Here is a 25697-nt window from a genome sequence, read left to right on the forward strand (position 1 = left end):
CCGCCCCCGGCGCTTGCCTCCCCACTGTCCGCGCAGTGTGTGGGCTCACCTGGCGCCCGGGATCCCTGTAAGCTGACGACGGAAGCGGCCCGCGAGGCCCCTCGACCTGTCAAGTAGGAGACCGTGGTGCGGCCTGGGTTGGCCTGATTGACTCCCAAAGTCTAGGGCTTCTTTGCTGCAAAGTGGCCGCCTTCTGGCTTTGCCCAGTTTCTAATGAGTAACCTCGGACCTGATGCTAATGCGAAAGCATTCTTACCGAATGGGGGGTTGGGAAGGGGAGGGTTTTGGAAACCCAAAATTCTTACCAGTGGTCTCAGGCGTCTTGAAATTCATTCATTCGGCCGGGCGCGGTGGCTCAAGCCTGTAATCCCAGCACTTTGGGAGGCCGAGACGGGCGGATCACGAGGTCAGGAGATCGAGACCATCCTGGCTAACACGGTGAAACCCCGTCTCTACTAAAATATACAAAAAATTAGCCGGGCGAGATGGCGGGCGCCTGTAGTCCCAGCTACTCGGGAGGCTGAGGCGAGAGAATGGCGTAAACCCGGGAGGCGGAGCTTGCAGTGAGCTGAGATCCGGCCACTGCACTCCAGCCTGGGCGACAGAGCGAGACTCCGTCTCAAAAAAAAAAAAAAAAAAAAAAAAGAAATTCATTCATTCGTTTAACAAGTATTTATTGAGCACTTACTTGTACTAGGTCCTGGTCTAGGGGCTGGTTTTCCTTTTATTAAAGCAGAGGATAGGACAGTGACTGCTCTGAAGTAGCTGGGAGTCTAATGGCACTGGTTGGCCAGTGGAGATCAAGTCTGCGGTATGCGAGGTATGAGCTATCCTAGAGCTGTGTATGAAGCAAAGCCACTGATACAAAGAAAGGAAGTGTAGCTGGTCAGGGAAGGCTTCAAAGAGGATAGAGACTTTACTGAGTTTGGAAGGGTGGGTGGAGTTCAGGAATAGAGGTTAAAAGGTTTCTAGACAGAGAGAACAGCATACAAAGACATGGAGAGAAGAATGAGGCCACGTACGGTGGCTCACGCCTGTAATCCCAACACTTTGGGAGGCCAAGGCGGGAGGATCACCTGAGGTCAGGAGTTCAAGAACAGCTTGGCCAACATGGTGAAACGCTGTCTCTACAAAAATACAAAAATTAGCCGGGCATGATGGCAGATGCCTGTAGTCCCAGCTACTTGGGAGGCTGAGGCAGGAGAATCGCTTGAACCCAGGAGGCAGAGGTTGCAGTGAGCCGAGATCATGCCATTGCACTCCAGCCTGGGCAACAGAGCAAGACTCTGTCTCAAAAAAAAAAAAAAAAAAAAAAAAAGCCCGATGCGGTAGCTCACACCTGTAATCCCAGCATTTTGGGAGGGCGAGGTGGGCGAATCACCTGAGGTCAGGAGTTGTGGGCGAAGGATTACCCAGGTGCCGAGGCAAGAGACTGAAGGCACAAAACTGTTGCAGTATAATAAAATAGAATAAAGAATAGTTATAATACAAATTAGATATAGAGATGATTATAGACAATTATCAATCATTAGTATAAACATTAATCATTAGCTTTTATTATTACTCTTTGTTGCATTACTAATATAACCTAGGAATAACCAGCAGGTATAGGGTCAGGTGCTGAAGGGATATTGTGAGAAGTGACCTAGAAGGTAAGAGGAGCCCTCTGTCATGCCCGCATAAGGGCCGCTTAAGGGCTCCTTGGTCAAGCAGTAACACCAGTGCCTGGGAAGGCACCCGTTAGTGGACCGCGAAAGGGAGTCTCCCTTTCTTTGGAGGAGTAAGGGAACACTCTGCTCCACCAGCTTCTTGTGGGAGGCTGGATATTATCCAGGCCTGCCTGCAGTCATCCAGAGGCCTAAACCCCTCCCTGTGGTGCTGTGCTTCAGTGGTCACACACCTTGTCCACTTTCATGTTCCTCCCGTACTCCTGGTTCCTCTTTGAAGTTCTTAGTAGATAGCAGTAGAACAAATAGTGAAATCTTAAAGTCTTTGATCTTTCTTGTAAGTGCATAGAAGAAAATGCTGACGTATGCTGCCTTCCCTCTCTGCTTTGGCTACCTAAAAGGGAAGGGCCCCCTGTCCCATGATCACGTGATTTACTTGACCTTATCAATCACTTGGACAACTCACCCTTCTTACCCTGCCCCTTGTCTTGTATTCAATAAATATCAGCATGCCCAGCCATTCGGGGCCACTACCCATCTCCACATCTTGGTGGTGGTGGTAGTGGTCCCTCAGGCCCAGCTGTTTTCTCTTTATCTCTTTGTCTTGTGTCTTTATTTCTTACAATCTCTCGTCTCCGCACACAGGGAGAACACCCACTATGCCTCGTAGGGCTGGACCCTACAAGGATCAACATGGTGAAACCCCATCTCTACTAAAAATACAAAATTTAGCCAGGCGTGGTGGCACACACGTGTAATCCCAGCTACTCAGGAGGCTGAGGCAGGAGAATCGCTTGAACCCGGGGGCGGGGGGCGGGGGCGGAGGTTGCAGTGAGCTGAGATCCTGCCACTGCACTCCAGCCTGGGCGACAGAGCAAGAATCTGTCTCCAAAAAAAAAAAAAGGACCACTCAGGTATGTTCCTGGAGGATGACTTGAGTATTGCAAAAATTCAGGGACAGATAACGAACCAAAGCAGTGGCTGCTGTGTTTGAAAGAAGGGGATGGCATCTAAAGATGCAGTTTGATGTCAACTTGGAAAATTCATTTGAATATGGGGGTTGAAGGAAAAGAGAGGCATTGAGAGTGAGTCTAAGGCTTCTGGCTAATGATGATGATGACATCAAAGAGATGATGGTGACATGAAAAGGAGCGGCCGGGCGCGGTGGCTCAAGCCTGTAATCCCAGCACTTTGGGAGGCCGAGACGGGCGGATCACGAGGTCAGGAGATCGAGACCATCCTGGCTAACACGGTGAAACCCCGTCTCTACTAAAATATACAAAAAATTAGCCGGGCGAGATGGCGGGCGCCTGTAGTCCCAGCTACTCGGGAGGCTGAGGCGAGAGAATGGCGTAAACCCGGAGGCGGAGCTTGCAGTGAGCTGAGATCCGGCCACTGCACTCCAGCCTGGGCGACAGAGCGAGACTCCGTCTCAAAAAAAAAAAAAAAAAAAAAAAAAAAAAAAGAAAAGGAGCAGATTCAGAGGAAGGTGAGTTCGGTCTGGAATATGTTTGAGGTATCTTAGGTCAGTTGGACACATGCTCCCGCAGCTAAACAGAGTGGTCTGGACTGGGGATACAGATTTAAGAATTGTTGTGGAATATGCAGGCATGGATGACATGTCTTAGAAAGAGCAAGGAAGGAACCAAGGGCTGAGCCCTGGGATAGAGCAGCATTTAAGAGACTTGGGGAGGAAGACTCGGAAGGGTGGCCAGGGAAGTACAGGGAGCCAAGAGAGCAGGGTCACAGAAGCCAAGGGGAGATGAGTTTCAAGAAGGAAGGACTGGGCCGGGCGCGGTGGCTCAAGCCTGTAATCCCAGCACTTTGGGAGGCCGAGACGGGCGGATCACGAGGTCAGGAGATCGAGACCATCCTGGCTAACACGGTGAAACCCCGTCTCTACTAAAAATACAAAAAAAAAAAACTAGCCGGGCGAGGTGGCGGGCGCCTGTAGTCCCAGCTACTCGGGAGGCTGAGGCGAGAGAATGGCGTAAACCCGGGAGGCGGAGCTTGCAGTGAGCTGAGATCCGGCCACTGCACTCCAGTCCGGGCGACAGAGCAAGACTCCGCCTCAAAAAAAAAAAAAAAAAAAAAGAAGGAAGGACTGAAGAAGTGTCATATGTCACAGAGAGGTGAAGCGAAAAAAGGACTGTTGTCCAAGAGAGATGTCCACTGTATTTGGTAACTAATGCCATTTGGAAAAGCAGTTTTGAGCAGAACAAGCAGCAGATCAAGGTGGGCTAAGGAATGAATGGGGGGGTGAGGAAGTAGAGATGTGAAGCGTGGGATGGTTTCCGGATATTTGGCTTTAAGAAAACAAGTAAGATAGAGAAACACATAGTAAAGGGAGGGACTCTTATGGGAGGGACCTTACAAGAAGATGAGATCACTGAGACAGGCATTAATAAAGAAGATGCACCAAGGTGGGCGGGTCACTTGAGGCCAGGAGTTTGAGACCAGCCTGGCCAACATGGTGAAAACCCATCTCTATTAAAAATGCAAAAATTAGCTGGGCATGGTGGTGTACGCCTGTAGTCCCCCATACTTGGGAGGCTGAGGCAGAAGAACCGCTTGAACCTGAGAGGCAGAGGTTGCAGTGAGCTGAGATCGCACCACTGCACTCCAGCCTGGGCAACAGAGCAAGACTCTTACCAAAAAAAAGCTGCAAACTCCTCAAGTCTCCATCAATTTATCAGTTTTATATATTTTATATATTTATATATTGAGATTCTATATCAGTATCTCAAGAATGAAATATCTGGAAGGGATTCACTTTAGCCTAAAGAAAGGAGATTTATTACTTGTCAGAAGGGAGAAATAAAGGGTATGTGCAGACACAGATAGGTAATTGTGTAGGTGCATGTGGGCAGGGGGGAAGATAAAGAATTTCAGGCTCAAGTGCCTTAGATGACAAAGTTGCTGTCTGAGAGAGGAGGGTAGAAAGGGTGTAGACGCTTGCTCTGGGAGATAGGAGAGGAAAGTGAGCAGCACCGAATGTCCTGGTAGGTTTGTAGACTCTTCAGTTTTATTTACCCCAGTTTTTTGGGTGTGCAGTTTTCTGCATCTGACAAGCTTTGAGGTATGAGCAGAGAAGAGAGGTGGAGTATGCTTTAAAATGGGGGTTGGAAGGGTGATTGTAGTGGATGATCTTGGGAAGGAGTATTGATCTGCTGGCTATGGAGAGATGATGACACACTAGAGTGGGAAGGAATTGATGCCAGGACTGAGGCTGCTCTGGGTAAAAAATGAAAGAACAAGATATTGCTTTTGGTAAAAACTACAAACAGTGTAGATATCCACCAGTGGTAGACTGGTTGAATGAACTGTAGGATAAATGTGAAAAATTATATTTTAATGAGGTCAATTTATATATATTGACATAAAAAGATCTCCTGGATATATTGTCAAGTGGGAAAAAACCAAGCCTAAGTCTATAGAAAAACATCTGGAAGGATATATTCTATCAAGTTCCATTACATCCAAGGAAGGGAGTGAGATTGGGAAGGGATAAAGAATATTTACAACAATGTAGAGTCATCAATGAATTTATTTTATTTTAAAGATATCTATGTACACCAAGTAAATACACACAGGGGGTTGTGCAGTTTGGTTTGTCTTCCACGCTGGCATGCAAAATTTTGGCAGATGTGAGTGGGCAGGCCAGGCGCCCCTTGCAGTGACCCTGGCTCTGAAAGGGATGCGGTGAAGGTAGGGAGCAGGAGGAGGAGGAGGAGGATGTAGTGTGAAGCTTCTGGTGAAGGGTTTGCGTGTGTGTTGTTTCTTTTTTATGTAAGTGAATTATATTTCCCTTACATCTTGCTAAAGAGAAGGCTGCTCCCTCTGTGTCATCTCTCTCCTCATCTGCGCGACACCCTCACATTTTCTTATGTGTTTTTAAAAGAACCATGTGGTGGCAACATTACATAAAACCCCCTGGATTCTTAAGTGCCCTGCTGGCAGCAAATATTAGCCTAAGTCCATAGGCCCACAGGAACCTTCCTTCTACCCTAGTGGGTCTGGAGACAGCGTGGCTTGTCTACCCCACTGTTGCCCTCTTTTCCGTGAGTTGCAACTTTAGTGTGAGGAGCCAGATTGGACCGCCTTCCTCAGAACAATGGTTTTCAAACTACTCCACAGAATCCTCAGGGTCTCGTAGGACTGTTCAAGGGCTCGTTTGCTGAGGAGGCTTTGAACAGTTAGTCCTAAGAGACCCTGAGGATTCTTCCACCAAAAAAAGAAAGTGCAAACGGCCCAGGTCTGCATTCCTTTATTTTTTATATTGGGGTTATATGTAAGATTTGTTTTGAAAAGCGTTTAAAAATAATCACTGCTTTGGATTTATTCCACACTCCACTGGTATTTTTCCCCCTGCAGTTCTCCCTAACTGCTAAAAGGAGCTCAGCAGGTAAAGGGAGCAGGGCCTCTTTCCCTTGAAGGAGTCATGGGCCAGTGCAGCCTGCGCTTACCGGCTGGCATTCCCACTCAGCTTCCTTTCCTGACTTAGAAGCTGGGTGATATGCTGCCCTGCTGCTGGAGAATCTTGGTCTTCCTCCTAGAAAAGACTGGATATCAGGACACCAGACTTTCTCTACTGGTTTGGACTGGCTAGTGACCTCCATCCCTGCAGTTACCTAGAAAACCACCTTAGCACCATGTGGAAGGAAAGGACCATGTGAAACTAAAACAATAGTCCTCTTCGGTGTAGGGGGTGCTGCATATGGGCTGAGAATGGCTGGGAGAAGAGCTCTCAGGGTCAAGCCTTAGAGTTCCCCGCCTCTTGAAAATCCACCCTGCCCCTTTCTTTAAAGTGCACTTAATACCAGATGGGGACATTAGAGAAGGAACTCTTTGTGGAGAAAAAAAAAAGTATATTAGGGAAAAGTCAGGCTCCAGCTTGAAAGGACGGCAACTAGAGAGAGAGATTTTGCCAATGAGCTGGGAGCCCCCAAACCAAAGGTGGAGATGGGAGGAGCATGCCGCCCAGTATGGAACGAGAAAGAAATCCAGCTCATCGCTTCCACTTGAGGGCACTGTGACCAAAAAAAAAAAAAAAAAGACTCAGAAATTTCCCAGCCTATTCACCCACAAACCTAAGGAATCAATCATTTTGACTACACCTGCCTGTAACCATCTCCATGGCGAGATGAGCAGCCATTGACTGGCTGCTGGGAGCAGTCTGCCTCCTCCATTTTTCAAAATATTTTAAATCAACTCTGAGTTCTGGTCACAAGCTCTGGGGCAGGGAATATCAAAAGGAGCTTTGAAGAAAAAGGGAAATGGTCCCGTGAGCAACCCATTTCTCAGTTCAGGGGAAAACAGGAAGAGGGAGGCAAAAGGCAGACTTTGTAGGGCAGAGGTAAACACCTGAATCCTTTGATTAAGGTGAGGGGTGTATGAAGAAAATTATATGTCTCAATTAGCAGCCCTTCCATTTTACCTTCCCCTGTGCTATATGTGAAAGAGGAGGGAGGAAGCGTTTATTTCTCTGTCTTATGATGCTAAGACATTCTTCTGCTTAAGGCTTTGTGTGCGTGTGTGCATGTGTGTGCATGTTTGTGTACGCGTGTGTGTGTGTGTGTGTGTGTGAAGAGTCACAGCCCTCTAGCTCCCATTTTTCCTTTTGTCATCTCTGTGACCTCTACTCAGCGACTAACACCACTCAGTGTGAGACGAGTAGATGAGAAAGAAGAAACATTCACCCTCCTCCCTATTGCCCCAAATAAGGAAGGTAGACTATGCTTTGAAATTGCTAAATACATCAGTAGATACTTAGAGAATAAAACAGAAGAGAGACATAGCAGCAGCTTTTGATATATAGATACAGAGTACAAAGAGATACAGAGTAAGTAAGAGAAGACATCAAACATAGTACAGTCCAACAACGGGTTGGGGAGGGAGTTAGTATCAGAGACCACAGGTTTGCAGCATGCTGAGAGAAGAGGCCTCAGTCCCTCTTAGAAACTGGGAAAGAAAGAGAAAGAGGGTGTGAGGGCCCAGCTTGTAGCTCAGCCAGAGAACAGGAACAGGTGGCATCTGCACACACTTTGGTTTACTGTCCTGTTCCTTTAACACCAACAAGAAGACCCCCCTACCACTGCCCCCCACAACCCAGGCTTGCACCTCCATCCCTAGGCTTCCCCAACTCCTCTTCCACATTCCTACTTCTCTGCTTCTCAGGCTTTTCTGTCTGTGTGTGCCCGATTTACTATTCTGGGAAACCCCTGGAGAGGGCTCAGCTTAGATTCAGCCCAGTAAGAGACTGGCCATGTTCTCTGTGCCACTTCTGGGCCCTAACGCAACCTTGGTGAGAAACCTGATGACACACAAGAACAAAGAAGGTTCCTGTGCTGCTAGAGGAGAGCACCTGGGGACAGATGAGGAAAAACAGGGGCTTTTCCACCTCCACTGAGCAAGATGGGAGGGGAGCGCTGACTGACTTCGTGGGCCGCTTCCTAAAGCTTACTGGTGGCATATACAGATGGGAGGAGGATGGGACACAGGTGCAGGACACAGGATGGGACAAACATCGCCTTAGCTGGAGATGTCTTAGTTCCAAAAACACCTATCCATGCAAAATTATTTCAGGGTGGAGGAAGAGGTGGGGTTAAGATGGCCCCCCAGGGTCTCTTGATAGATCTGCGGTCTACCACCCCTGTGTGGCTCTCATCTAAGCTCACTTCTTTGGACGTATGACAGTGACCCCTAGTGGCACAAAGACAGTACTGTGGTTACCGCTGTAGCCTAAGGGAAAGCAAAAGGGGGCATGGGAGGTCAGTGTCCAGATTACATGGTGCAGCACAGGCGTAGCCCCTAGCAGGGGAAAGCAGGAGTTGAGGGGTAACTACATAGTAAAAGTTTTGAGGTGGTAAACAAAAAAAAAAAAAAAAGAAGAAGAAGCCGGAGAACCAAAGAGGCTGTCAGCAAGAAGGGAAGCAACCTGAGGCTGGTCCGAGGAAGCAGCCTGACGCTACCTGAAAGTGCAGGTATGCAGCCGTGGGTGTGGAAGATTAGCTGGCTGCTGTCTCTTGGTGGAGAGGGAAAAGCTTGGCCTGGTCCTCAGCCTCATAGCCACACGGCAGGTCACTCCTGGAGGAAGACACCCACCACGATCAGCTCCACAGAAATGAAAGCATTCCTGTCATCATGGTTACTCTGCTCTGACAACATCCCTGTGAGATCACAAAGGGCAGGGACTATTTGCGTTTTACAGGAATGCAGGGAAATTCAAGGCCAGAGGGACGTAAATGACTTGTCCAATGTCACAAGGCTCCCAAAGGTAGGCGAGAAACCCAGTCATCAGATGCCCATGATGTTTTCACCCAGACCTTATCACTGGAATAGGGAGAAGCAAGATGGGATTGGAGGAGGGGAGATATTCTGCACTGAGGCAGGGGAATGACTGGATCTCCTGGACAACACAGTGATGAAAAGAATGAGTCTCACTCCCTCCTCCTTCCCCCAAGGATCCAGGAACCTCCAAGTGGGGCACAAGGAAAATTTAATCATTTCTTCTAGTCCCACCCAGAGAACCCAGGGGTAGTGGGGACTGTTGTACCTATTGTCATTGATATCTGTGGCATTTCCTGAAGAGATCATCATTGAGAACACAGGATTAGAAGAAGAAAAAAGGAGATTGGGTGTTAGAAACAGTTTGCCCAAACCCTCTCCCATCTTAATCCCTTAGAGAAAAAGATAAGCTGTGACACTTTCTCCTTAATTATACCAAGCTACATCATTATTTTGTTTGAGAAAAAGTCTCCCCAGCCCCTCACCAAGGAGAAGAAAAGGGAACTGGAAGGTAAGGGCTGGGATTGGCATGGTAATAGGAGGAATTCACCCCGAGGCAGCCTGAGACCTAAAGGGCTGGGCAGTGCTCAGGCTGTAGGTAAAGGGTTACTTTTTGTTCGTATGTATTATTATTATTATTTTAGAGCCCAGGCTGAGTGCAGTGGCTGTTCACAGGTGTAATCACAGTGCACTTCAGCCTTAAGTTCCTGAGCTCAAGCAATCCTCCTATCTCAACCTCCCAAGTAAATGAGACTACAGGTGCATGCCACCACACCTGGCTATATGTTTTGTTTTGTTTTTTATTTGAAGCCTTGGCACACCAGAAAGGTTCAGTTAGTGTTTTTTGTAGACTAAGGTCACTTACTTTTATGCCTCTCAACTAGCCCTGAGGACCCCAAAGGTGGGATTACCTATCTTTTTCACTCACCATTGTCCATGTTGGCCTTCTGGTAGGAAGCCAAGGGGCCGCCAGAAGACGTGGCTCCACTGCTGGTACAGGAGTTGGCAAAGCTGGACGGAGCAGAGAAAAGAGGCAGCCTCTGGTACCCACCCTCCACTAGCCTGAGGACCACTAATCCACACTCACCCTCAGCGATAGAGCTGCTCAGCCTTCCCCATCCCCAAAGAGCAGAGGACAACAAATATGGCCACAAGCTGGGAGGGCAGACACCCACCTTCTAATCATAGGCATGAAGTTGAGAAAGGGTTTAGGAAAATAATTAAGCCACAACCAATAACTGACCCCACCCTATGCCTTCCAGGGTCCAGTGAGCCTTGGGTGGGACTCCAACCCACACTTGTGGTCACTCACTACATATCTGAGGTGGAGCTGGGTGTGGCCTGCAGGTAGAGATTCTGGTAGTTCTGGAAGAGGCTGTTGGTGTAACTAATGCACTCAGGGCTCCGGGTGCCATAGGGGTTGGTGGGTGAGGACGCTGGGTAGTGGCCAGGCCGGACAGGTTTGGCTGCAATAAAGAAAGAAAACAACCATGAGGTGGCTATGACCCTGCATTTGCCCCGGTCTCTGAGGTCATTTAGCTGGGGTTGAACTGAGTTGCTTGTAACATTATCACTTTTTTACTTTTTGGGGGGATGTGGAATGAGGCTAGGGGTAGGTAAGAAGCAATAATCTAGTTGCTTGGCAATTAGTACTTTGCTAAATTTGCTTCAGGAGATACTCCCACCTTGCCTGCTAACACCTACTCACCAATCTGGGCAGAATGGCCCCGTTTGCCCGAGCTCTTGTAGCGAACGGCCTCCTTGATGCGGTCCACCTCCTGCTGGTACCGGCGTTTATCCTTCATGGCGCCCTCCTTGGCCTCCTTCAGTGCACCCTCCAGGGCCTTAACTCTCTCAGCCGTAGCCCTAAGTCGTTTTTCCAATTTAGGAAGCTCACAACGCAGATCTGCATTGTCACGTACCAGCTATAGGACAAGCCAAAGGGAAGAAGTGGAAAGGAAGGCAAGTGACCCAAGACAGTCACCCATAGGAGTGTACGGGACAGGGGTGAGGAGAGAGAATAAAGAAAAATCAGGGGTCACAGAAGACAGAGACCATGTCATTTCCTCAAAAGGCCTCATTGCCTTTATGTAATGGACTGTTCTGTCCAGCTCATTCCTTCCCCCAGAGTGAACGGTGGGTGGCCAGGCATTAAAAAGTTATATAATTTTTTAGGCAGTAAAACCTGCCATCTCCACTGCAGCCCAGAACTCTTGTGGCAGCGCCTTGTCCCGTCTCCATCTGGCCTCCCCGACATCTCCCAGCATGTGCCAGACCAATAGCCCCAGGGCGACCATGGGGATGAGGACCCCCTTCCCCAGAGAGCACTTTGTGGGCATGCAAAGGTGGGGCAGCAGGGGCACAGTAGCAGTTTGGTGGCTGTGGCATTGAGGAGAATGGGTGCATGGCAGGTGCAGTGCAGAGCAGGAGCAGAAGCTGGAATTCAGGAGCCCCGATATACACACACAGACAGGCAGAGCCCGCCCCATAGGAAGGAAAGAAAATGTTTGAGGTCTCGCAAACATTTGCACTCATTACCTTCACATTTAGGGACTTCCTGGGTTATCCCTCCCCCAATGAAATTAAGCTACAGCGTGGTAGCAACCACCCTGCAGCCAGAAGAGACTTCCTGATCTTTTTACAGGTTCCACACAATGACTGGGGGCACTACAGGTTGCAAAAGGAGCAGGGCCTTGGAAGACAGCAGGTAAATCAGCGTAGCGGGGAACACTGCGGGCTCAAGGGGACAAGCTAGAAACCTTTCCATGCAGTTTCCATTTGGACAATTGATGGAGTAGAAGCAATGTTTTGCTGTGACAATACTTTAGTTTAATTGATAACAGGGCTCTAGTCCTGGCTGTTAAGATTCTGTTAACTGAGAAGTTTTTATCTCCTTTTTCTTTTTACTCTTGTGTCTGCTGAGGTAGGAAATTGTAGTGAGTCCTCCATTTATCCTATAGGTGAGTCATTTTTGTTTTTTGGGACTTTGAACAGAGGCAGAGGCTTCAATGAAGATAAAGGAAACAGTATGCGGTTGTGTTTTTTTGTGGAAAATTTTTTGGGCGCTTGCTCCATAGAGCAGGGCTTTCCCATAGGCAGAGAGGCCCAGAGTGGCACACATACACTTTTGTGTGTGTGTGTGTGTGTGTGTGTGTGTGTGTGTGTTTTAAGCAATATAATATGGATCTGGACAGAGAGGGAAAGTGAATGCAGGAATGAAAATTGAATGACAGAATTGATTTCAAATGTTTCCTATCTGCCTTTCAACTTTTCTATAATTTTGTTACTCAGTTTCATAATAAACAAAGGAAAAAAATCGTAGCAAAGCCCTCTGCAGGACTAAATAAAACAAATAAACTCTGTACATTATCACTGGGCACAGGTTTGGGATTCATTACCAAAAAAAAAAAAAGTATTGAATATTTACTATATAGGCTGGGCATTATACTGGGAGGAAAAGAAGTTTAAGCGCTAGGCTAGTGAGAATGTAAGTTTAAATGGAATCTTAAGGTAGATTTGAAAGGAAAGGAATGAAGTATAGGTTAGGGTTTATTTTATGAATTAGTTAAAAGGACCCGTTGACAGCTTGCTGAGCCTGTCTTCAAGGTTCAGATAGTTAGTGCTAGTGAGAGTGCCCCTGCCCAGCACACACCAAACATTTCCTGTCCTGACTCCTTTGGACTGCCCTTCTGCCTCCCCACCCCATACCTTTGAAACCCAGTCATCCACCTAAAGAACCGCAGCAGCAAGGAGTGGGACAGAGAGGCAGCAACTTAATACACAGGAGTTTTGACTGGGGCCCCAACCAGGGGCTGGCTGGACCATCTCAGGGACATCATTTTTTTTTTAATTGAAACAGGGTCTCACTCTGTCACCTAGGCTGGAGTGCAGTGGCATGATCACAGCTCACTGCAGCCTCTACTTCCTGGGCTCAAGCAATCACTCTACCTCAGCCTCCCAAGTAGCTGGGACTACGGGTGTGCGCCACCACATCTGGCTAATTTTTGTATTTTTTGTAGAAATGGGGTTTCACCATGTTGCCCAGGCTGGTCTTGAACTGCTGTGCTCAAGTGATCCGCCTGCCTCGGCTTCCTGAAGTGCTGGGACTACAAGCGTGCACGACTGTGCCTGGCCAGGGACATCATTTAATGTCCCTGCATGCCTGCCCCAGACCTAGATGATGGAGCTCCAGGAGAGAAGCCCAACTCCCTTGCTTCTTCTCATCTCCCTGCCTTCCATCTTTGGGTAATGTCTGACCAGTTTCCCTCCTGTATATTTACAGTCCATGACTTTGTCAGTTTCAACCTCTCCCTCCAAGGTAGGCCTAGGGAATTTCACTTTGAGCAGAGGTGGGTTAGAAACTTTGAGAAGGGAATACAGGCATGAAACAAAGAACAAGGTAAAAGTGGACCAAATATTGTATAAAGAAGGGATTAGTAGCGAAAGTAAAAGCGAACAGTAAGGAAAAAATACAACTAGATTTTCCTGAATCCAAGGGGCCTCTGAGGATTTGGTATCCTAGGTACCTGGCCTCAAAAGTTCTCTTCACTCCTTCAGCAGACTCTTACCTGTTTGTGAACCTTTGTAAGCTGTTCCAGGTTGTTCTCAAGAAAGGAAATCTTCTGCTTTTGGGAGTGAATCCCCCCACTGTCTTCGGGCTCCATTTCTGCACTCTGAGAACAGATATAAAGAAAGATGCAGCTGTCCTGAGGCCAAACAGATCCCACCAAGACCAGGCCAAGCCAGTCCCATGGGGGGCAACAGGGGCGGGAGAAACCTAAGGATGGGAGGAGGATGTGGGGGCTGATAAGACCCCAAGGACAGCACTCACTTTCTTGACTCGAGTCGTGACGTCTTGAACGAACAGCTTGCGAAGGTTGTGGAGGGTCTGGAGTTCCCGGGCCTGGAAAGAATGATGAAAAATGGGGAATAGCCAGATACCAGGTCTGTCCTATTCCTCCAGAATTATAGGAACGTCCAGTTTCTATAGTGAGTCACTCATCCTTTAGGAAAAAATGTGTCTTGATAATGCTACAGAATGGCTGAAAAAGGGCAGGAGGAATAGGGTTAGGAAGAAATGAAGCCTTCCCACTCCCCAGTCCTGTGAATTTGGCACAGAAGGGAACCACTCACAACTGTCTCCTCCAGACCCTTGAGGTCCTGCTTGGACTGTTCGTGTCGCTCGTACAGAAATCTGTAGCAAGAGAAATAAGGGAAATGGAAAGATCCCTCAGGACTCTCCTTCCTCCTGCCTCTTCCTCTATTACTTTTATCTCCATTTAAGTATTACTATTATTGTTACTTTTTGAAACAGGGTCTCATTCTGTTACCTTGGCTAGATAGAGTACAGTGGCACAATCATGGCTCACTGTAGCCTCAACCTCCTGGGCTTAGGGGATCCTTCCCACCTCAGCCTCCCAAGCATCTGGGACCACAGACATATGCCACCATGCCCAGCTAATTTTTGTATTTTTAGTAGAGACAGGGTTTTGCCACGTTGCCCAGGCTGGTCTTGAACTACTGAGCTCAAACAGTCCACCTGCTTCGGCCTCCCAAAGTGCTGAGATTACCGGTGTGAGCCATCACAGCCAGCCTATTATTATTTATTACACAAGTTACTCATGTTTACCGTGCAAAAATTAGAAAAGAATTTTAAAGAGAGAGATAAGCTGAGTTTTTATAAAAAGCCTATGATTCTACTATTCACAGATCAAACCAACATTAACCTTCTGGTGTCCATCTTTCCAGACTCTTTTTTCTATGCCTATATATCCATGTATCCATTTTTATGGGATCATACCATGCATATGGTTTTGTAACCTGCATTTTACACTGAATAGAACATCGTAAACCTCCTTGCATACTGGTGAATACTCAACGGCAGTCATTGCTGAGAGTGTCCTTTTTGTCCCTTCCCTACCCCATCATATTTTTCCCACGAGTCACCCTATCATGTCTGTGTGTGTATCCTGCCTCTGCAAGCATGACTGAGTTCGCAGTTCTGAGCCTACGAGGCTGTGGGCTTACAGGCAAATCCATGCCACTCACGTCAGCTCCTGCAGCTTGGTGCTCTTCTCATGTTCTTCACTCTTCAGCTTCTCGTAGTCAGCCTGAAGCTTCTCTAGCTCTAACTGGAGCTTCTGATTTAGGCTACAGAGCATCAGGAGGTAAGGGAGAGGGGGGAAAAGACGTTAATGAGGGGGAAGGGAAGACCAGCTCTTCAAACATCTTCCTTCTTGAACGAGTGAGTCCAGTTAGAATTGATGTGTCCAGTTTCAGATACCAGGGGCAGACTCAGGCCACCATCTCCATGACAGAGCCAGGAACCCTGACCTCTCCAATCCTGGGAGCCTCAAGGATAGGGACTAGTCCTTATTCCATGTATCTCCTGAGGTGGGGCTACAAAGTTGTGGCATTGTTGAGGGAATGACACACGGATGTTAAATAATCAGATCCAGAGGGGACATGTGAGTTGGCACAGCAAGGTGACAGGACCCGGGAGGGACTGGAGTCGCCCTTGGGAACCCTTACTCTTTGAGCTCATCAATGATCTTCTGCTTCTCGTTGATCTCGTCCCGGAGCCGGGCCAGCTGCCGGTGATGGGCCTCCCGGTGACTCTCCATCTGCAGCTCCAGAGCCTTCTGCAAACAATCCCACCCCAAGCTCAAAGGCCAGACTCCCAGAAACAAGCTCTGTGAGAGCCAGCACAGCTTTCACCACACCAGGCCCCAACTATCCCTGACACCTTCCCCACTCACCTTCACTTCATCTGCATCCTGGGTATCAGGTTCCTTGTCCTTCAGGGCCACTTCATGCACAGTTTCTAAGGGAAAGAGGGGAAGACAGCTGACATCAAACCTACTTCTTTCAGAAAGAACTTCATGTTGTGACCAGAACTCCGGGAAGGACTGGGGATGGGCCCACAGGGGTGTTCTTCTGTGTTAGGACTGTCCAATTTGATATAGCAGGAACAGAGAACAAGGGTGTATGGTTCATGTAAAATGAGCTACATGCAAAATCTTGGCTAATATATGAGTTGGCATCCATGATTTCAAGCTAATGCTTTGAGTGAGTGATAATTGGGGTGATTTCTTTTGATGTTTCTGACTTCTCTGCCCTGGATGGTGGGATGGAGGAGTAAGAAGGCCTCACCCTGGGCCTGGAGCTTGGCCAGCTCGTCACTCAAGGAGTCATAGGACTCTTCCAGGTGCCGCTTCTTTAGCTCCACGCTCTGCATGTACTCTGTAAGTGAGCGGATCTTGGCCTCGTGCTGGTGGGAGAAAGTTGGTGAGAGGAAGAAGATGGAGCAAAGGACACAACCCCAGGCCACACAGATCTCCAGCCCCAGCTGCGCTCCCAGCCCTCCCTCCTGCTATACTTCCCATGAGGGTGCAGGGTTGGGGGCCATTCCTATGGGGCTCTTCCTTTAGCTCCCTTGGTTCAGGGGGCAGTACCTGCCCTGAGCCTTTACTTTTTTGGCCCTGATCTGCACCCCTGCCACCCTAGCTTTTCTGTCCTTGATTTCACTTGACCCCAGAACTTTGACCCCAGAACTTTTGACACCCACCTGGGTGTTAGGAGTTTTAGCCATAACCCCAGAGTAGCCTTCTTTCTCACATGGCATCTGAAGGTTCTCAAACTTAGGCGCTCACCTGAGAGATGAGGAGCTGGCAGGATGAGAGCTCCCGCCCAGTCACTTCCATCTTGCGGTGACATTCCACCTGGAGGTTCTCCAGCTGCCGGCACCGCTTGACCACAGACTTGACTTCTGACTTGATTTTGCTGATGTAGAGTCGGGCCACAGTGAACTCCTCCTCGATGGCCCCACTGATCTCCACTGGCTAAGGGTGAGTAAAGGAGGAAGAGATGCTTCTTGGCTGCTGGGAAGCTTTATCCGTTCCCTCCCACCTTTTACCTACCCACACACACCCACATATGCAGGGACTCAAATGGGATTGGTATTTTCCAAACGACCTTTAGCAGCTCTCTGTCACTGGCATTTCACATTAAATTCTTCTGCCTGCATTTAAAAATCCAAGTCTGTCCAGGTGCAGTAGCTCACGCCTGTAATCCCAGCACTTTGGGAGGCCAAGGTGGGTGCATCACCTGAGGTCAGGAATTCAAGACCAGCCTGGCCAACATGGTGGTAAAACCCTGTCTCTACTAAAAATACAAAATTAGCCAGGCATCATGGCACATGTCTATAATCTCAGCTACTCAAGAGGCTGAGGCAGGAGAATCGCTTGAACCCAGGAGGCGGAGGTTGCAGTGAACTGAGATCACACCACTGCACTCTAGCCTGGGCGACAGAGTGAGACTCCATCTCAAAAAAACAAAAATTCAATTCTGGGCTGGGCTCAGTGGCTCATGCCTGTAATCCTAGCACTTTGGGAGGCCGAGGTGGGTGGACTACGAGGTCAGGAGTTCGAGAACAGCCTGGTCAATATGGTGAAACCCTGTCTCTACTAAAAATACAAAAAATTAGCCGGGAGTGGTGGCGTGTGGCTGTAGTCCCAGCTACTAGGGAGGCTGAGGCAGGAGAATTACTTGAACTGAGGAGGCGGAGGTTGCAGTGAGCCAAGATCACACCAGTGCACTCCAGCCTGGCCAACAGAGCAAGACTCCGTCTCAAAAAAAAAAAAAAATTCCAATTCTGACAGTCCCCCACTTATAAATAAATCTTATAAAGCCAACATGATTTTATTTTGATCTGCTTGATCACCCAGATTATTCTCACACCCACAGATTTGCATATTTCATTCTTAACTCTGTACCTATGCCCCACCTCTAACTGCTGTTGTAAACACTGCTCTGTTGCTACTTCTTTTTATTATTATTATATATATATATATTTTTTGAGACGCAGTCTCGCTCTGTTGCTCAGGCTGGAGTGCAGTGGTGCATCTCTGCTCACTGCAAGCTCCGCCTCCCGGGTTCACGCCATTCTCCTGCCTCAGTCTCCTGCGTAGCTGGGACTACAGGCACCCGCCACCATGCCCGGCTAATTTTTTGTATTTTTTTAGTAGAGACAGGGTTTCACTGTGTTAGCCAGGATGGTCTGGATCTCCTGACCTCGTGATCCGCCCACCTCGGCCTCCAATTGTTTTTTTTTTTTTTTTTTTTGAGACGGAGTTTCGCTCTTGTTGCCCAGGCTGGAGTGCAATGGTGCGATCTCAGCTCACTGCAACCTCCGCCTCCCGGGTTCAAGCGATTCCCCTGCCTTAGCCTCCCGAGTAGCTGGGATTACACGCATGAGTCACCACACCCGGCTAATTTTGTATTTTTAGTAGACACGGGGTTTTTCCATGTTGGTCAGGCTGGTCTCAAACTCCTGGATCTGCCCGCCTTGGCCTCCCAAAGTGCTGGGATTACAGGCGTGAGTCACCGTGTACAGCCTCATTTTTTTTTCTTTTTTTAAAGACAGGATCTGGCTCTGTCGCCCAGGCTACAGTGCAGTAGCTCAATCATGGCTCACTGCAGCCTCAACCTCCCATACTCAGGTGATTTTCCCACCTCAGCCTCTCAAGTAGCTGGGACTACAGGCGTGTGCCACCACGCCCAGCTAATTGTTTGCATTTTTTGTAAAGATAGGGTTTCACTGTGTCACCCAGGCTGGTCATGAACTCCTGGGTTCAAGTGATCCGCCTATCTCAGTCTCCCAAAATGTTGGGATTACAGACGTGAACCACCATGCCTGGCCTCCATTGCTTCTTTATTCAGCACCCTTTAGAATTTTTTTTTTTATTTGGCAGAGTCTTACACTATAACCCAGGCTAGAGTGCAGTGGTGTGATCTCGTTTCACTGTAACCTCCACCTCCCAGGTTCAAGCGATTCTCCTACCTCAGTCTCCTGAGCAGCTGGAATTACAGGTGCACGTCACCACGCCTGGCTAATTTTTGTATTTTTAGTAGAGACAGGGTTTCGCCATGTTGGTGAGATCAGGTCTCGAACTCCTGACCTCAAGCAATCCGCCCGCCTCGGCCTCCCAAAGTGCTGGGATTACAGCCGTGAGCCACTGCACCCAACCTAGAATGTATCTTTTCAACTGGGTCTATGCAAGCCTCTACCTGTCTTCCTCGGTCTGGTTCAAAGGCATGTTCCCTGGCTCTCTGGCTGCCTTTCTCAGTATCTGCGAAGGCCTGGATGGCTCATCTTGCATCTTCCACTAGTGCCCAGCCTGAACAAGACTGCTGTCTCTCACCACTCACCAGCTTAATCTCCCCGTTGCCCACAATGACGCTGAACTCGCTCAGATCCTTCATCAGCCCGTTCAGCACCTCAGCAATTCGTTTTCGCTGGTGTCCACTGACCTCCTGTAGCCGCTGCAACTCAGACTCCAGGGACAGCATGGTGGCCTGGGGACAGCCCCTCAGGTCATTCCTGTTGCCATCCTCCAGCTCCCCTGCCCAGCGCAGGCAGAGGCCTCTCCCTTCATGCAAGACCCTGAGGGCTGCTATGAAGAGAACATAGGCCCTGCAAGAGAGTCTGGAAGGGAGAGGGACTTCGAGGGGAAAGTGCAGTGACAAGGTTGGGGAGGGACTCCCAATGCACTGAACAGCAGGGCAGAGGTGCAGCCACCATACAGCCCTGGAAGGATGCAGAGGTTCCCTCAACATGGGAAATGTTCTGTGGCCAGGGAGCTGTTGGGCCATTGGTACACCACTTACCACCTTCTGAGACAGCTCATCCACCAGAAGCTGGTTCTGCTGGCTCTTCTCCTCCACCTCCTGGGACTTCTGGTCATAGTTCACAGCCAGCTCCTCCAGAGCCTGCAGCACTTCCTTCACTTCATCCTTAGCGGCATCGTTCTCTGATTGCAGGTGGCTCAGCTCCCGCTGGACCTTCTCGTTGTCTCCTCGGGTGGACACCAGCAGCTTCAAGGGAGAGGAGTGGCATGTGGGAAAGCTCACTGCCAGTGACCACTTCTATGGCCTTGGGTCTGGGAAGCTGAGCAGTCCCACCCAAAATAAAGAGTTAAGAAGAAGTAGGCTTTAGGCTTCATAGAAATAGGGCAACAGAATGAATAATAAGGAAGCCCCCAGACTCTAAAATTTGTGCTTTAAGAAAAGCCCCAGCTGGGCGCAGTGGCTCACGCCTGTAATCCCAGCACTTTGGGAGGCCTAGGTAGGCGGATTGCCTGAGCTCAGGAGTTTGAGACCAGCCTGAGTAACATGGCGAAACTCCATCTCTACAAAAAATACAAAAATTAGCCATGTGTGGTGGTGCACTTGTAGTCCCAGCTACTTAGGGGGCTGAGGCAGGAGGACTGCTTGACCTTGGAAGATCGAGGCTGCAGTGAGCTGAGACTGCACCACTGCATTCCAGCCTGGGTAACAAATTGAGACTCCATCTCTAAAAGAAAAAAAAAGAAAGAAAGAAAGAAAAAAAAGAAAAAGAAAAGAAAAGCCCCAGTGAGGTTCCCAGACTTCTATTGCTTGCGGGAATGATTAATCCCTAAGCACAAAGCCCCTTCTTCCATCTGATTTTAAAAAGGTCTATTCCATGCCTTCCAGGGATGAACAGAACCCCTTTGCTCTCAGGTCCTGCCCTCCCTCCTGATACCTCTTCCTGGTCCAGCATTTGCTGCTTGAGCTTCTCTATGAGTTGGCTTTGCTGGTTGATTTCATCATCCTGTTGGAGGCAACGGGGAAAGACAGGTGAAGGGAAGCTACTCCTTCCAGTTTAGACGTAAGAAGTTTGGGGGTAGAGGCAGGATCCTGATAAAAATCCAGATAGTATAAGCTTTGAGTTAGAAACCCCATATCCTACAAGAGGATCACTTGAGGCCAGGAGTTCAAGACCAGCCTGGACAATATAGTGAAACTCTGTCTCTACAAAAAATTTAAAATATTAGCTAGCCTAGTGGTGCATGCCTGTAATCCCAGTGCAATGAAAGGCCAAGGCGGGAGGATCACTTGAGGCCAGGAGTTTGAGACCAGCCTGGGCAACAAAGTGAAACTCCATCTCTACCAAAAAAAAAAAAAAAAATTAGCTGGTTGTGGTGGTGTGCACCTGTAGTCCCAGCTGCTTTGGAGGCTGAGGTGGGGGAGGATCCCTTGAGCCCAGGAGTTTGAGGCTGCAGTGAGCTATTACTGCACCACTGCACTTCTGCCTGGGTAACAAAGCAAGACTCTTTCTCTCAAAGCAAAATAACAATAATAAATGAAAATAAAAATATTTTTATGAATAATTATTATTATCATCTTTTTTTTTTTTTTTGAGACAGAGTTTTGCTCTTGTTGCCCAGGCTGTAGTGCTAATGCACAATTTCGGCTCACTGCAACCTCCACCTCCCAGGTTCAAGTGATTCTCTGGCCTCAGCCTCCCAAGTAGCTGGGATTACAGGGATGCCCACCACCCCAGGCTAAATTTTTTTTTTTTTTGTATTTTTAGTAGAGACAGGGTTTCTCCATGTTGGTCAGGCTGGTCTCGAACTCCTGACCATAGGTGATCCACCTGCCTTGGCCTCCCAAAGTGCTGGTGTTACAGGCATGAGCCACCGTACCCAACCAAGAATTATTAATGAAGTAGGAACCCCTGCATAATATAATGCTGAATGAAAAATATCAGATGCATAATTACATATACAGGCTGGGCATGGTGGCTCACACCTGTAATCCCAGCACTTCGGGGGGCTGAGGCGGGCACATCACCAGAGGTCAGGGGTTTGAGACCAGCCTAGCCAACATGGTGAAACCCCGTTTCTACCGAAAATACAAAAATTAGCCGGGCATGGTGGCGCGTGCCTGTAATCCCAGTTATTCTGGAGGCTGAGGCAGGAGAATCACTTGAACCCGAGAGGCAGAGGTTGCAGTGAACCACAATCGTGCCACTGCACTCTAGCCTGGGTGACATAGCAAGACTCTGTCTCAGAAAACAAATTTTTAAAAAATTACATATACAGTATATCTCAATTGCATGGTATATGTACAGAGAAAAACAAAAAATGTTAAGTGTTATCTCTGAATAGTGAATGATTTTCATTTTCTTCTATACATTTATATTGATTTTTCCACATTTCAAGCATGAACATTTATCCCTTTTAAAACCAAGAAGAGGCAATATAAGTGATTTTCTTTGATCCTCTACCTCTCATCCCACCCGGCGTGTCTCAGCGCCCTGCCTGGCCACCCTCACCTTGTCGTCAAGCTGCTTGTAGAGGCGGCGGATCTCCTCCTCGTATTTCTGCCGCTCTTCGGGCGCAATGCGCACCACGATGGATGAGTTGTCATTCACAGGGGTCTCCTCACAGAGCTCAGCTCCCAGGGCTGCCTCCTCCCCAGCCAGGCGCTCCGTCTCAGGCACATTCTCTCCTGCAAAGGGGCAGGACAAGGTGAGGGATGGGAGAAGAAGCTGCTGCATCCACGAGTTCTTCCTTCTCATTCTGCATGCCAAGACCTCTGGGCCCTTGAACTCTCTTGCCAAGTGGACCTTCTACCTTTTGAGAGTCTGGGAGGTAGGTAGTCAGGCCCCTCCCTTCCCTCATGACTGCTCTACTGCACCTGTCCAGAAACACAGTCCCTCTTCCTGGAGACTGAACTGGCCAGAAACATCACCCAAACAGAGCTGGCTCCCAAGCCACCTCCTCCTCCTCCTCCCACTGCCCCTCACTCCCATCTATCCATCTCTAACCATTGCGCCACCGGCTCAGCTCAGCCTCTAGCTTCGCAATCGTCTCCTTCTGGGCCTTTGTCTTCTCCTTCTCCTTCTCATATTTCTTCTTCCACTGCTCAGCAGTCAACTCCAGATTTACTGAGGCAGTGTTCTTAATGGTCTTTGCCCTGGGTGAGGAGAAGAGGAACAAAGATATGAGACCTACATTAGATTTGGGTGACCCTGAGGAGAGAGAGCCACAGGGGCTGGGATGGGAAGCTGGCTACCAGGGATCCCTCTGGGGACCCTGCCACTGACCGCTGCCCAAACATCAGGGTGGACTTGGTCTCTGCATCATTGTAACTGGACGGTGAGCAACAGATGAACATAGTCGTTCGGCAGTTTCCCCCGAGAGAGTCCTGGAGAATCCTTGTCATTTTGCTGTCACGATATGGAACATAGCTTTTCTGGGGGAGGAAGGAGACCATGAATCAGAAATAAACAAATAAAATTCAACAGGGAATCAGAAAGGATAGTGGTGTCACCCGGGGATCAAGCAACCCATGAATTGGGGCATGATTATATGGTGGTATTAGGAGGTGGGGGAGGAAATGGGGTGGGGCTTGAGGGGTGAGGGGACCTAAGGATCACTCACAGTGCCCTCAGCCAGTGCAGAGATCACATTGCCTAGAGCTGACAGTGACTTGTTGATATTCTTTGCCTCATCCAGCACGGCTCCCTCTGCTCCAGTCTTGCTGACCTACCAGGGCAGTAAGAGATGAGTGTGTATGAGCAGCTGCACATGGAGAGGGCTGTCACCACCTCATTCCAGGGCTCAGTCCACGGAGAAAGGAAGGAACGGGGAAGAAGATGGAGTAAAAGAGATCCTTGGCTGGGATTGGGGAAGGCCCTTCTTCTGTTCCCCTAAACTCTCTTGTCAAACATCACATTGCCCCTAACCCCTGCCACATATTATATGATTCCGTTTTGCTTTTTCGTTTTTTTTCCTTTGAGACAGAGTCTCACTCCTGTTCCCAGGCTGGAGTGCAATGGTGCAATCTCGGTTTACCACAACCTCCGCCTCCCAGGTTCAATAGGTTATCCTGCCTCAGCCTCCTGAGTAGCTGGGATTACAGGCATGTGCCACCATGCCTGGCTAATTTTGCATTTTTTGTAGAGATGGGGTTTCTCCATGTTGGCCAGGCTGGTCTTGAACTCCCGACCTCAGGTGATCCACCGGTCTCAGCCTCCCAAAGTGTTGGGATTACAGGTATGAGCCACTGCGCCCAGCCATATGATTCCACTTATATGAAATGTTCAGGATAGGCAAATCCATAGAGACAGAAAGTAGATTAGAAGTTGACAGGGGATGGGGTTAAGAGACAATGGAGAATGGTGTAAACCTGGGAGGCGGAGCTTGCACTGAGCCGAGATCCGGCCACTGCACTCCAGCCTGGGCGATAGAGCGAGACTCCATCTCAAAAAAAAAAAGAGAGAGACAATGGAGAGTGACTGTGAATGGATGATGACAGTGTTCTAGAATTGGATAGCGTAATGGTTGTACAACCTTGGGAACATACTACAAACAACTGAATTGCACTTTAAGATAGTGAACTTTATGGTATGTGAATTATATCCCAATACAAATCATTTTTTAGTTAAAAAAAACGGCTGGCCGGACACAGTGGCTCATGCCTGTAGTCCCAGTACTTTGGGAAGCCGAGGCAGGCAGATCATGAGGTCAGGAGTTTGAGACCAGCCTGGCCAACATGGTGAAACCCTGTCTCTACTAAAAATACAAATATTAGCCGGGCTTGGTGGCGGGAGCCTGTAATCCCAACTACTTGGGAGACTGAGGCAGGAGAATCACTTGAACCTGGGAGGCAGGGGTTGCAGTGAGTGGAGAGCGTGCCACTGCACTCCTCTAGCCTGGGTGACAGAGCAAGAATCCGTCTCAAAAAAAAAAAAAAAAGAGCCAAGGACCAGCCTGGCCAACATAGTGAAATCCCATTTCTACTAAAAATACAAAAAATTAGCCAGGCATGGTGGCGGGCACCTGTAATCCCCACTACTTGGGAGGCTGAGGTAGGAGAATCACTTGAACCCAGAAGGCGGAGCAGTGAGCCGAGATGGTGCCACTGCAATCCAGCCTGGGCGACAGAGTGAGACTCTGTCTCAAAAAAAAAAAGAAAAGAACCAAGGCTTCCCCCCGCCCCATATCCACAGGACCCACTACCTTCTCACTCCCTGCCAGGTCCACCAGATACAGCTTCCCACTGAGCTTCTGCTCCGTTTCCATGTTCTCCTGCTTGATGTTGATGAGGAAGATGCTGTGGCTCCGAGAGCTATGTTCATTCATGTCTGCAGGAGCAAGGGAGAATCAGGAACTGCACCACTCTGCAGAACTGAGGTCCTCAGCCCCAGGCTTCCACTGACCCCAGCCCCGCCCACCCAGAGAGAAGGCACCCACCAGGACTAGCCCTGCTGCCACATCTCCCAGGCAGCAGGGTCCTACAGACAAGGGGTCCTCCTCCTCTGTGGGGCACAGTGTTTCCTTGCTCACTTTTGAGTCCCTCCACCCCAAAGGACACAGAACACAGGTGGATCCTCAGACTCGAGAGATCCCCTTGTATCCTCACTCACTGGTAACAGCCACATGACGATTTGATTTCCCTTCATCAATCACATCCAGAATCTCCTCCGGGCTGGACACAAAGCGTTCAGTACAACCCTGTGGGGGACAAATGGACAGTGACCCATACGCTTTATTTTTTAAGTTTGTATTTATTTATTTATTTATTTTTTCCTTTTGAGATGGAGCTCTGTTGCCCAGGCTGGAGTGCAGTGTCGAGATCTCGGCTCACTGCAACCTCCACCTCCCAGGTTCAAGCGATTCTTCTGCCTCAGTCTCCCGAGAAGCTGGGATTACAGGCGCCTGCCACCACACCCAGCTACTTTTTGTATTTTTAGTAGAGATGGGGTTTTACCATGTTGGTCAGGCTGGTCTCAAAGTCCTGACCTCGTGATCCACCTGCCTCTGCCTCCCAAAGTACTGGGATTACAGGCGTGGGCCACCGCGCCCAACTTTGTATTTATTTTTATCTTGTGTATTTACTACTTTTTTGAAACAGCGGTGGGCACGGTGGCTC

At 48.8% G+C, this 25697-nt stretch overlaps 1 protein-coding gene across 2 annotated transcripts in view; it reads right to left on the minus strand.

Moving 5' to 3' along the window:
• Nucleotides 1-21: 21 nt before the first annotated feature.
• Nucleotides 22-25697, minus strand: part of KIF5A (kinesin family member 5A) — a 41994-nt gene continuing 16318 nt past the window's right edge. Inside the window, exons 7-29 of one of the 2 annotated variants that reach the window (XM_033221500.1) lie at nt 25192-25279; nt 24785-24909; nt 23204-23308; nt 22867-23015; nt 22588-22736; nt 22093-22268; nt 20518-20586; nt 19623-19829; nt 19164-19310; nt 16607-16795; nt 16107-16224; nt 15713-15777; nt 15486-15595; nt 15003-15104; nt 14088-14148; nt 13786-13857; nt 13523-13627; nt 10663-10879; nt 10267-10420; nt 9883-9965; nt 9223-9250; nt 8639-8753; nt 22-106 (exon numbers count right to left, since the gene is read on the minus strand). In XM_033221500.1, coding sequence (XP_033077391.1) covers nt 8675-8753; nt 9223-9250; nt 9883-9965; nt 10267-10420; nt 10663-10879; nt 13523-13627; nt 13786-13857; nt 14088-14148; nt 15003-15104; nt 15486-15595; nt 15713-15777; nt 16107-16224; nt 16607-16795; nt 19164-19310; nt 19623-19829; nt 20518-20586; nt 22093-22268; nt 22588-22736; nt 22867-23015; nt 23204-23308; nt 24785-24909; nt 25192-25279 — 2598 coding nt within the window. In that variant the 3' untranslated portion in view covers nt 22-106; nt 8639-8674. Of the gene's footprint in view, nt 107-5196; nt 7629-8638; nt 8754-9222; nt 9251-9882; nt 9966-10266; nt 10421-10662; nt 10880-13522; nt 13628-13785; nt 13858-14087; nt 14149-15002; nt 15105-15485; nt 15596-15712; nt 15778-16106; nt 16225-16606; nt 16796-19163; nt 19311-19622; nt 19830-20517; nt 20587-22092; nt 22269-22587; nt 22737-22866; nt 23016-23203; nt 23309-24784; nt 24910-25191; nt 25280-25697 lie in introns of those variants that run through there. The other variant, XM_033221499.1, reaches the window with a different exon arrangement.

Source organism: Trachypithecus francoisi, unplaced genomic scaffold (genome assembly GCF_009764315.1).
Source record: "Trachypithecus francoisi isolate TF-2019V2 unplaced genomic scaffold, Tfra_2.0 Lachesis_group11, whole genome shotgun sequence".
In the NCBI taxonomy this organism is placed as follows: domain Eukaryota; kingdom Metazoa; phylum Chordata; class Mammalia; order Primates; family Cercopithecidae; genus Trachypithecus; species Trachypithecus francoisi.